The following is a 13,198-nucleotide window of genomic DNA, read 5'->3' on the forward strand; positions in this document are numbered from 1 at the left end:
GCAGCTTTGGTCTAGCTACCTCAGCTGTCCTGCTCTCCTGCTCCATGCAAAATGGTTGATGCTTCTCCTTGCATTCTGTCTCTAGGGGGGCTGTGTCTTCTGTATCCAGGGACCCCACGTGCCCCCATGCATCCCCCAGCACTGTGATCTCACCATACCTTCTCCAGCCATTCTTGCCAATTGCTCACGCCAGGGTCACCCCTGCTGGAGGGACCCCCCCCCATCCCAGCTGCCCCCTTTTGCCCCAGCCAGCCCTGCTCTTCCCCAGAAGCCCCTCTGCTTGGATCTCAATAATCTCATGGGCCCTGAGCTGCACCACTTGCACCACTGCAGTTACGCCACTGATGAAGTTACTGATGAAGTACATCCGTGTGCTGTGAGATGTTATCAGCGTTATCACAGTCTAACAAGCTATCATTTATGTCATCCACTAGGGGGCACAGGTAATACCTCTAGTCCTACTAAGTTTGTTTGAAAAGAAAATACATTGAAATGCTCCACCTTATAAACCAAAAGCTCCAGCCTTGCTCAGAACAACTCATTATTTTATTTCTTAACAGGCTAGTTTTGTGTTTTTGCACAAGAAGCATCAAGTAATTATGAACCCAACTGATAAAAACACTGGCAATGGGAAAATAAATGGGAACAATTTTCTAGATTATAGTGTGAGAACAATCTGTGAACCATAACAAGTTTAAAGAAAGTCAACAATTAGATAACTGAGGATCTAACAGAGCCTGCTCTTTTAAACCCTTATGTTATTAATCTCTAGTCACTTTTGTATTTCCACTGATGTCACTCATTTGTGTTTGTTACTCTTTGAAAGCAAGTGGTGTGCTCAGATTTCTTATTTAGCTTGTGGTGCTGCCTAAAATGTGACAGGTGCTTTCCATACACAGATGAAGACACAGTTCTGGCCCCAAAGAGTGAAGATTCTTACAAAGTCAAAATTTGGTGAAGGATGTATATACAAGTAAAGTGATCAGGGTAGTGCTAGGCAGTCAGCTTAACACTTACATGGTTGTTTATTGGGTTTAATTTTAAAAACATTTTCCTCCCCCCCACTTCTCAACTCAGCCACCTTGTCCTTCTCCCCTTCTAGTCCTTCTCAAAGTGCAAATCTCAATGCAACCTTACCTATAGAGTTGCTCAGGCACCTCCATAATAATGGACCGAATCCAAACACTACGAAATCTGGGAAAGTTCTGATTGAACTGAGGTCTGGATTTAAAACCACCTCATTTAGGAGTGTGTGGATCTGGGATTTTGTTTTGACGCAGTATAGAGATAAGATGTTTAGATCCAGAGAATTCAGAACCTGAGTTTGAATATGCGGTATAAATGCAGACTAATCGCTAAACAAAACATTTTACAGTGCTTTTAATTTTAATAGTATTAATCTCTTTTTTTCAGTGTTTATCAAGTGCCCAGCATGTTGCGGGTGCTACTGGAAACAATAATAATAATCCATTTTACTATTTAGTTTGCCATTTAAAAGGTGTAATACTATTTTTGTGTAGGGTGGTTATAACTAAACCTTGTAAATTGTGTGAGTTTCTATGTGTGGTGGGATTGGAGTTTCTCAAATATGCTTAAACACAGATCCTGTACTCCTTAGGCAGCCAAACCTCTCATTGACAGGGGACTTTTTCTCAAGTGTCTGTGACAGGTATTACTAAGTGATACAGAAACACAACATGTTCTTTACATCCTATTCTTGCCTGCTCTGGCAAGTGGAGAAAGCATTTTTGACAGTAGGGGAGCTTTCAAATTTTCATCAGGTTTCAAATTATGTTTTCTGCCAAAGGTATTGGAAAAAATATTAAAAATCAGTTACACATGCATCTTGTACATTTTGGCATGTCTGAAAAATCCCAGCCAAACTCTAGCACTCACCACAATACAGACTGCATTACTGAGGGTAGATATTGATTTACCAATGGCTGCCAATGTAAGCATTGTAATTTTTATCTCTTTGCATTTCTCAGGACTTTTCGTATTTCCTTTGTTAGCTTAACATCCATAGTTGGACTAGCTGGATAACCTGGCAAGATCGAATGCACCCCTTTATTCACACTCTACATACTATTGTAATAATCTTTGTACAAAATATAGCTAGTGAGGTATCATTTGAAAACCAATAGCTCACTGGTCAATAATATCATGATGAAGTCTATGTAGAAACATTATGTGTAAAGTAATGAAATCCCCCTGTATGATGTTAAAGGCATATGTTCAAACTGACATAGCCCTGTTAAGGTTGAACTGGTCAAGCAGGTCTGTCTTAAACAAATGGGTCTGTGTTTACCTCAATTTGCATATAAGCTGTAAACAGAATCCTCAGACAGTGAGAGGAGGAAGAAAGAAAACTAAGAAAATCTGCATTTCACCATACACAGGTGAAAAGAAACAGCATGAAGTCTCCTTCGGACAACAGATTCCATATCTCCTTGCTCTCAGCTGGAAAGAACTTTATCTAGGGGTCACTCTCAGGAAAACGCATTTCAAAGGGTGACTGCATGATACAAGTGAGGGGCAAAACAACCCCAGGTTAGCTCTCCCTATTCATCTCTCTTTTTCACCTAAGAAGACAAAAGAAACCGTCTATAGACTTTGGAAAGCAGATCCTAGCCTGAGAGTTTGGTCAGCAATGTACTGAAAACATGTAGTAAGAACTTCACCTTGAACCAAGTCTAGTTTGTTAAGTTTAGGAAGCATTTTGTCTTTATTTGTCTTGTAACCATTTCTGACTTTAACGGCTCATAGCTTGTAAGTGAGTAAAAGTCATCTCTTTGTGGTTAAATAAACTTGTTTTGTTCTTTAAGCAAAGTTTAACCAGTGTGGTGAATTGTTTGGGTAACTCCATTTCAGGTGGCAAGCTGTTGTGTACTGATCCCCTTACAGGAGCAATGTCCAGGAGAGGGCTGGACAGTGCAAAACTCATGGTTTTTTGTGGGGGGAAATCTGGGCCTCGGAGTGTGTTGGGTTCACCCTGCAAATAGCAGTGGTGCAAGTACAGTGGTATAGTCTGGTACACCATACCAGTACGTTATTTATAGCTGGTACGGCATACTGGAAAGACGGAGGAGGAGCCTGTCCCTAACCCTACCCCCAGCCCTTATACGGAGCTGCGTCTCCTCTGTCTGTAGAGCAGCCCCACCGGAGGACGGGGCTGGGGGTGGTGGGGCTGGGGGTGGAGTAGCTGCCGGTGTTCTGCTCCATTCCCCACTGGGAACCGCAGCGGGGAAAGGAGCAGAACATGGGGCTGCCAGGCAACGTCACGTTCTTCTTCTCCTTTTGCTGCTGTGGTTCTGGAGAGCCTTAATCTCCCAGGAACGACAGTGGGAAAGGACCAGAACATGGGGCCGCCTGGCAGCTCCATGCCAGAAGCTCCGCCTGTGCAACTGTACCGCCCCCAGCCTGGCCCACAGCTGCGTCTCCTGTGTCCTCCTGCCTGGGATCTGTACAGCAGAAGTCTCCTGTGCAGCGGGAGGAGGACATAGCCCCACCCCCCCAGGTAACATGGGATGGATGCGGATCATGGGGAGGGGACAGGGAGAGTGTAGGGGCTCAGGCTGGGGTGGGGTCGGGAGGATTCATATGGTGGGGTCACGTGGGAGAGGTCACGTGCCCCCGCTTTGTGTCCCTCCCATGAGTGCAGCGTACCCCCAAGAAATTATTTCTACTTGCACCACTGGCAAATAATCACCAAGGCTGGTGGAAGTCAGAGTGTGGCTGGTGTGTTGCTGACAGGCTGCTGAGGCCAGAATTGCTGGACCAGGGCTGTGGCTACACAGAGATACTCAGGATATGACCTGCATGCTGGCAGGTTGATTGTGAAAAATCCAAGTTGGAAGCTATACGAGCGAAGCACTGAGGCACCCACGGTTGCATAGCAGGGGTAACAGAGCCCCTCACTGGTCTGGACTGCATCCCAGAATGTCAAACCTGGCATGGTTTAAATTACATCTATCATGCTACTTCATGGCAGTCTCACTGAACTAGTATTTGTCAGATTCTGCTTCCTTTTAATGTAATGTCCTTCTGAGAGATCTAATCTGCACTTTCATAGCTATATAGATAATACCTATTCACATTATTCTTACATCAGAGTATCCTACAGCAATTTTATCTCTGACCAGTTCTTTATGCGTCATTTGGCAATATCTGTCCCATAACATCCTGAAGCTGAAGTCAGGAAAGAAAGACGTACTGATTATTGTCTCTGTCAGAGACTGCTGAATGTTGCTCACTCACTTGATTATTTCACTGATTCTATCTCCACATACAAAAAATAAAATAAAATAAATCAGGAGTTATATTTGTGACACTGCACCCCATGTGACACTGCACTTCACAGTGATATTAATATGATATGATTATGGCATAATTATGATGTGTGTTGTACAAGATGGGTCATGTGAGGTGTCATTGGAAAAGTTATGATTTGCTGAATATGATTATCCTATTTGTATGCATGTATCATTTTTGTATCTAAAGATAGAAATATTGACTATGTATCTGTATTTCAAATGTGCTTACTCTGGGTGACACCCACAATTAACCTGTCTGTTACAACAATGAAGAAGCCAAACAGTGCTGATGGCCCATCAGCAAAGACAATGGTCCCTGGAATAACTAAACCTTCCTGTGAACGTTTCAGACAGCCAGGAAGTAATGGTTGCTATGACTCAGCAAGGTATGCAAGGCCACATGACTCTGAACTCCATCTTGGGATGTCCATGTTTTTCCATAAACTGAGTTTGGGACTAAGGGTTCCCACCATATGCTAAAGCTATATAAGGCAGGGAGTGACATCATCTGTTGTTCTTCACTCCCCACACAAGAGGATTCCTGGAAACCCCTGAGGAACAAAGACTGAACCGGGGGAAGTGCTGGGCCCAGGCTAAAGGGATTTCTAGCCTGTGTATGAAAAACCTTGGGATTCCAAGCTGCAAAGCAAGTGTAACTTGTGCCTTAAGAATCTGCAACCTGCTTGTATCATCAGTCAGGGTGAGAGATTGTTAATTCAAATCCTATATTTTGAGTATGTTAAACTTAGTTTGCATTTACTAGGTAATCTGCTCTGATCAGTTTGCTATCACTTATAATCACTTAAAATCTATCTTTTGTAGTTAATAAATTTATTTTATGTTTTAATCTAAATCAGTTAGTTTGGAGTGAAGTGCTTTGGAATCTTAGTTCAGGGGGCTGTTGCATTTCCTCTTCACACTGAGGGAGAGGTGAACTCCATGAGTTTATGCTGTACAGTTTCCTGTGCAGCACAAGATGGTATAATTTGGGGTTTATATTCCAGAGTGGGGATGTGTGCCTGGAGAGATACTGGTTATCTTGGTTATAGCCTCTCTATTATTGGTTCATGCAGTGGCTGGTCAGAGAGCCTGCATGTAACTTCAGCTGGGTGTGTCCCTGCCTGTGTGAATGCTGGTGGAAGTGTAGGACCAGGAGCAGGTCTTCAGCTTGTCACAGCAGCACTGTGAGAAAGGGAGCCCATGCTGGTAAATCGGAGGGCTCAGCGGTACCCCAGTTCCAGTTGGCACCCCAGGGGAAACCCATCACAATACTATCCTCAGATTTACTGATGGTCAAGTATCTTAGGTCCTTTACTCAGACTTCTGTTTCATCTATGAAACTTTGTCAGGCTGTGACCATTGCTGAGAAAAATCGATTTTGAACTACTAATCAATTCTTTGTCTTTTCAAGGCTAGATTATCATAATTATTTTCAGGAGTTTCTATTCACATTCTATTCTATTATGATGCGCTTATTATTAATTTCTAAGTAAGTGACATATTTGAGTTGCTCCAGCTATAATCTTGAGTCAGTGGGAGCCAGGCCCTTTTGTAGCTATATATCCTGGTTACAGAGTTCACAGTCTAGTGATCAGATGCCTGGCCAGCAGGTGGCTGAAGAACTGGATAGAACAACATGAATGACATGTTGTGATCGGTGCTCTCTCTGTGAGGGCTGATGGACCAATCGATCAAGGTGACATTATATAATGCCCTGAGATTCTTTTGTTTCTTTAGTGTGATGGTGCCCCCCATAAGGCTTTATGGAAATATGCTTCTGATTATATATGACATAACTGGAATATGTTCTATGCTACATATGCCATGTAACATATCTATGTAAAGGTTATGATCTACTGAATCTATTAATCCTATTTGTATGCATGTATACATTGTATGCATTTTTGTATTCAAAGTTACGAATATTGGCCATGTACTTGCTTGATTTCTAAATAACCTTAGTAGAGCATTTGGTCAGTTCCTGGAGAAAGGATTTCGCAAAGTTAAGTGTCCAATCAAGAATCACTTAAGAAACAATGCATCTTGGAATGCTCCAATCCACATAAGAAGTCTTCCTGGAGACATTCAAAATACCATGTGGGCAATGGCTTCAGTCTGTAAAAACTGTGAGTCATGCATGGACATGTGACTTGCCCAGGTGACTCCAGAACTCCATCTTGGAGCTGGACTTGCTAGGAGAGAGGAGGGGTCTCCACCCACAAGAGAAAGTCTATTTAAGCCCATGGGAGACCCCTCCATTTTGTCTTCAGCTGGCTAAGGAGATAGCCTCTCCACCCCCAAGGATACCTGAAAGAAACTGGAACAAAGGACAGTATCTACAGGGGGTGTAAGTGATTGCTGGACCCAGACTAGAAAGAGACTAGTCTGTAAAAGAGAGTTTACTGGAACTGGTGAGAATTTTATCTGTATTCAGTTTGATTAGACATAGACTTGTGTGTTTTATTTTATTTTGTTTGGTAATTCACTTTGTTCTGTCTGTTACTACTTGGAACCACTTAAATCCTACTTTCTGTATTTAATAAAATCACTTTTTACTTATTAATTAGCCCAGAGTATGTATTAATACTTGGGGAAGCAAACAGCTGTGCATACAGGGTAAAATACGTTTTACCCCGTATACCCTAAGCTTTATACAGGGTAAAACGGATTTATTTAGGGTTTGGACCCCATTGGGAGTTGGGCATCTGAGTGTTAAAGGCAAGCACACTTCTGTAAGCTGCTTTCAGTTAAGCCTACAGCTGTTAGGGGACATGGTTCAGACTTGGGTCTGGGTTTGCAGCAGGCTAGCGGGTCTGGCTCAAACCAGGCAGGGCACTGAAGTCGTAAGCTGCCAGGGCAGGAAAGCTGGAGCAGAAGTAGTCTTGGCACATCAGGTGGCAGCTCCCAGGGGGTTTCTGTGATCCAACCCGTCACACTTAGTTTACCCCTGGTTTGGCTTGCTGTCCTGGGAATATCCTTCAGAGACCATGGCTTGCTTTTTCTTTTCTTGGTGAGCTATCAAAGGAACTGCTCTTTGTATTTTTCTGTTTCTGTTTCCCCATTTGTTTTAGGAGAGGATCAAGCACACTAGGAAATGGGGCACTGCTGGAGGGACAGCAGTATTTAAATCTGCCTTATCAGCTCACAATCCAGCTGGCATTGCAATGGGAACTTGATAAAGTACAGGTAAGAACTGAAGAGAAACAGTCAAACAAAACAGAGTGCACTTCAATTACATCACATGCAGGCAGACAAGTAAATATTATAATTATTTAAGGGGGTCAACAAACATATGGACACGGATGATCCCATGGATATAGTATACTTGGACTTTCAGAAAATCTTTGACAAGGTCCCTCAACAAAGGTTCTTAAGCAAAGTAAACTGTCATGGTATAAGAGGGAAGGTCCTCTCGTGGAAGGATAGGAAACAATAGGTAGGAATAAAAGGTCAGTTTTCACAGCGGAGAGAGTAAAAGCAGAGTCCCCTGAGGATCTGTACTGGGACCAGTGCTGTTCAACATATTCATGAATGATCTGGAAAGGGGGGTAAACAGTGAGGTGGCAAAATTTGCAGATGATATAAAATTGTGCAAGATAGTTAAGTTCAAAGCTGACTGTGAAGAGTTACTAAGGGATCTCACAAAACTGGGTGACTGGGCAAGAAAATGGCAGATGAAATTCAATGTTGATAAATGCAAAGTAATGCACATTGGAAAACATAATCCCAACTATACATACAAAATGATGGGGTCTAAATAAGCTGTTACCACTCAAGAAAGAGATTTTGAAGTCACTGTGGATAGTTCTCTCAAAACATCTGCTTGATGTGCAGCAGCAGTCAAGAAAGCTAACAGAATGTTAAGAACCATTAGGAAAAGGATAGATAATAAGACACAAAATATTGTAATGACATTATTATGCAGGTTTGCTCACCCAATCTCTGAAAAAATATATATTAGAATTGGAAAAAGTACAGAGAAGGGCAACAAAAATGATTAAGGATATGGAACAGCTTCGACATGAGGAGAGATTAAAAAGACTGGGACTATTTAGTTTGGAAAAGAAGTGACTAAGGGGTGTATTATAGAGGACTATAAGATTGTGAATGGTGTGGAGAAAAAGTTTTATTTACACCTTCACATAACACAAGCAACAGGAGTCACCCAATGAAACTAATAGGCAGCAGGTTTAAAACAAACATAAGAAAGTACTACTTCACACAGTGCACAGTCAGCCTGTGGAACTCATTGCCAGGAGATGCTGTAAAGGCCAAAAGTATAACTGGGTTAAAAAAGAATTAGATAAGCTCATGGAGGGTTGGATAGTCAGGGACGCAACCCTATGGTCTGAGTGTCCCTAAACCTCTGATCGCCGGAAGCTGGGACTGGATGACAGGAGACGGATCACTTGATAAACTGCCCTGTTTTGTTCATTCCCTGTGAAGATCTGGCACCAGCCACTGTCAGAAGACAGGTTACTGGGCTATACTGACCATTGGTCTGACCCAGTATGGCTGTTCTTAAACTAACACGATCAACTGTTCCGGGGAAGTCCCTACATAGAATTCTATGAGCCAAATCCTGCTCCCCACCATACATCGGTATTGGAGGGCCAAAAAGGCCCCAGGACTGGTAGAGTTCCAAGGGGTGCAGGGGTTCTCAACCTTTGTCTTTCTGAGGCCCTCCCAACGTGCTATAAAAACACCACGGCCCACGTGTGCCACAACAACTGTTTTTCTGCATATAAAAGCCAGGGCCAGCATTAGGAGATAGCAAGCAGGGCAATTGCCCGGGGCGCCACAGAGCTAAGTTGCTCAGGCTTCGGCTTCAGACCTGGGTGGCGGGGCTCAGGGCTCCGGGCTTCAGCCCCATGCGGTGGGTCTTCAGCTTTCTGCCCTGAGCCCTAGCAAGTCTAATGCCAGCCCTGCTTGTTGGACCTCCTGAAACCTGCTTGCGGCTCCCCACAGGGAGCCACTGATTGGGAACCACTACAATAGGGGAGATTGGCTGCTGGAGGGCCTGTAGAGAGAGGCAGCTCTCAATAGACTGCATGCACAGGGAGACAGGTTGTGGGGAAATTGCACTGGTTGGGGGGAGGGCAATAAGCAGCGAACACCTAAAGCCACCAAGTCAGTGGCAATAGTGTTGTGAACAGAGTTCAAATCCTGACTCTCAGTCCTGCATTTACATTACTAAACCACTCTGCCTCTCCATACACTTTAATGCTTTATGAGACTATAAGGGATATATTTTGAAATGCTTTATTGTGATGTTCAGTGATTTATCGGTTGATTTGTGTATGTTTGTGTGTGTGTGTATATAAGCTTTACAAAGTAAAATACAAGAATCAATTTAATCCCTTTCATTGTCATTTCACTAATAACTAACATTGGAATGCAACTTTACCTGAGGCTATAAAGTACCTTCCCATCTGGCTGGACCCGTAGCATGACGTTGTCAGTGGTGGTGTCATGGATAAAGGAGCGCTTGGAATGTACAAAGAACATGTCAGGAACCCAAATTTTTTTCACTAGCCTGCCATCAAATGTCATGCTTTGGTTGTTGGTGCTTGGGAAGGACAGTCTTTCATCTTTCCAGTAGTGTCTCAGATAAAGGGTCATGGTGAAGTCCTGAAAGTAACCAATGAAAGAAACAGGTTTCACATTATGATTTATTTTTTGGAAAGAACATTTCACTGCATATAGCACCAACAGTATATAAATATATCCAACCTAATTTAAATAGGAATAATTATAGAATCATAGCAATGTAGGGCTGGAAGGGACCTTGAGAGGTTATCTAGACCAGCCCCTGCACTGAGGCAGGACCACGTATACCTAGACCATCTCTGACAGGTGTTTGTCTAACCTATTCTTAAAAGCCTCCAATGATGGGGAGTGCACAACCTCTCTTGGAAGCCTATTCCAATACTTAACTATCCTCATAGTTAGACAAGTTTTTCCCAACATTTAACCTAAATCTCCCTTACTGCAGATTAAGTCCATTACTTCTTCTACTACCATCAGTGGACATGGAGAACAGTTGATCACCCTCCTCTTTATTAACACTCCTTAATATATTTGAAGAGTGTTATCAGGTTTCTCCCTCAGTCTTCTTTTCTCATGACTAAACATGCCCAGTTTTTAAACTTTTCTTCACAGGGCAGGCTTCCTAAATCTTTTATCATTTTTGTTGCTCTCCTAGGGACTCTCTCCAATTTGTCTACATCTTTCTTAAAATGTGATGCCCAGATCTGGACACAATACTCCAGCTGTGTTTATTTTCAGGAATTTCTTTCTCCTTTATGAACTACAAGTTCAGCACCCAATCCTGCCCCATTGAAGTAACTTGCTCTCCTTTAACTCCTAAGGACTGATTAACTGTGGTCCATTTTTCATTAGAGCTAATGAACTTATGTAGTTCAGAAACCAAAGACCCTCCAAATGGAAAATTCATTTATAAAATATATATTATACTTACACACAGAGTGTTTCTCGGTCTGTAGGGTAGCCCCCTAGAGGATAAACACACTAATCCACTGATGGAAGGTGAAGGCAGTGGGGTGGAGATAGCTACATGACTCTAGATCCTCCCTCCCCCCACCTCACATTCCTGTGGCTGATAAAAAAAAGAAGCAGGTGGCTCCTAGAAACCATCGCCTTCCATTCTTGCTCTTACAATGGCTCTTCATGCAGCCAGCCAGTGGAGTAACTCCCATGCACAGGACTGCAATCTGAGCCATCAGCCTGTGCCGGAGAATAAATTGGGAGAGGGCAGTGAAATGTGGGAGCCTTTTCTAAATTTCGTCAAGAGACAAGGGGAAAATCAAAAAACAAAAGGCTGTGCAAAGAGCATGTGCAGTCTGATGCAGAGCCTTTGCAGGCAGGCTGTAGATGGGACCCTATGCATGAGGAAGATTGTTACTGTCTTTTTGAAACATGCAAACAGAAACCCTCCAAAACATGGCTTAGTGGCAAGATGTGAGAACTTTCGCGTGTGTAAAACATTGTAGAATCCAAATTTTAGGGCCTCCAATTATTTTGTTGGATATATTTCCTCTCTTTCATTTTAAGATTAAAAAAAATATATAAGAGGCCAGATCCTGAGCTAGTGTAAATTGCCGACACTGATTTACCCCAGATGAGAGTCTGGCCAAAATTGTGGAATTTTTTGGTCTTATTTTTTATTGTTACATTTCTACTTCTCTAGACTTAAAAGACTTCGGCCTAGTGTGGGAATTGTTTCTATTAGGTCTGTCAAGCAATTAAAAAAATTAATCGCGATTAATTGCACGGTTAAACAATGATAGAATACCATTTATTTAAATATTTTTGGACGTTTTCTACATTTTCAAATATATTGATTTCAATTACAACACAGAATACAAAGTGCACAATGCTCACTTTATATTTATTTTTGATTACAAATATTTGTGCTGCAAAAAACAAAAGAAATAGTATTTTTCAATTCACCTCATACAAATACTGTAGTGCAATCTCTTTATCATGAAAGTTGAACTTACAAATGTAGAATTATGTACAAAAATAACTGCATTCAAAAATAAAACAGCCACCATTCCAGAGGACATGCGTCCAGGCTGATGATGGGTTCTGCTTGATAATGATCCAAAGTAGTGCAGACTGACGCATGGTCATTTTCGTCATCTGAGTCAGGTGCTACCAGCAGAAGGTTGATTTTCTTTTTTTGGTGGTTTGGGTTCTATAGTTTCTGCATCAGAGTGTTGCTCTTTTAAGACTTCTGAAAGCATACTCTACACCTTGTCTCTCTCAGATTTTGGAAGGCACTTCAGATTCTTAAACCTTGGGTTGAGTGCTGTAGCTATCTTTAGAAATTTCACATTGGTATTTTCTTTGCATTTTGTCAAATTTGCAGTGAAAGTGTTCTTAAAATGAGCAACATGTTCTGGGTCATCATCAGAGACTGATATAATACGAAATACATGGCAGAATACGGGTAAAACAGAGCAGGAGACGTATTATTCACCCCCAGGGGCTTCTGTCAAAATTTAATTAACGCATTTTTTTAACAAGCGTCATCAGCATGGAAGCATGTCCTCTGGAATGGTGGCCGAAGCATGAAGGGGCATAACAATGTGTAGCATATCTGGCACGTAAATACCTTGCAATGCTGGCGACAAAAGTGCCATGCAAACACCTGTTCTCACTTTCAGGTAACATTGTAAATAAGAAGCTGGCAGCATTATCTCCCGTAAATGTAACAAAATTGTTTGTCTTAGTGATTGGCTGAATAAGAAGTAGGACTGAGTGGACTTCTAGGCTCTAAAGTTTTATATTGTTTTGTTTTTGAGTGCAGTTATGTAACAAAAAAAAATTTACATTTGTAAGTTGCACTTGCAAAATAAAGAGATTTCATTACAGTACTTGTATGAGGTGAATTGAAAAATACTATTTCTTTTGTTTATCATTATTATGGTGCAAATATTTGTAATAAAAATAATAATATAAAGTGAACACTGTGCACTTTGTATTCTGTGTTGTAATTTAAATCAATATATTTGAAAATGTAGAAAAACATCCAAAAATATTTAATAAATTTCAATTGGTTTCTATTTTATTTGTTGCATCATTTGCTACCTTTTCAAAAGATAGAACTTCTGCTCGATCTGAGATTTGTTCCATCTTTTTTGGCTTGGTTATATCCTTCACAACCTTGAGCCCACAAGCGTTTACACTTCCATTTAATTTTAAGCTAGTAAGCAGTCTCACTGACCTCTAGGGGACTACTCAGGTACCTAAAGTTAGGCATGTGCATAAAGGTTTTCAGGATCAGGGCTTTACTGTGAAACCAAATATGTTGCAGGGTGGCTGGCCCCTTTATATGAAGCAGGTCCAGCACCCCTGTG

The 13,198-nt window shown here is 41.8% G+C and overlaps 1 protein-coding gene across 1 annotated transcript in view; it reads right to left on the minus strand.

Annotated features, from left to right (window-relative positions):
* Window positions 1-13,198, minus strand: part of GABRR1 (gamma-aminobutyric acid type A receptor subunit rho1) — a 72,319-nt gene that overhangs the window by 14,105 nt on the left and 45,016 nt on the right. The window contains exon 5 of the mRNA XM_048845031.2: window positions 9,721-9,944. Coding sequence (XP_048700988.1) covers window positions 9,721-9,944 — 224 coding nt within the window. The remainder of the gene's footprint in view (window positions 1-9,720; window positions 9,945-13,198) is intronic.

The sequence above is a fragment of the Caretta caretta genome, chromosome 3, assembly GCF_965140235.1.
Source record: "Caretta caretta isolate rCarCar2 chromosome 3, rCarCar1.hap1, whole genome shotgun sequence".
Lineage (NCBI taxonomy): Eukaryota > Metazoa > Chordata > Testudines > Cheloniidae > Caretta > Caretta caretta.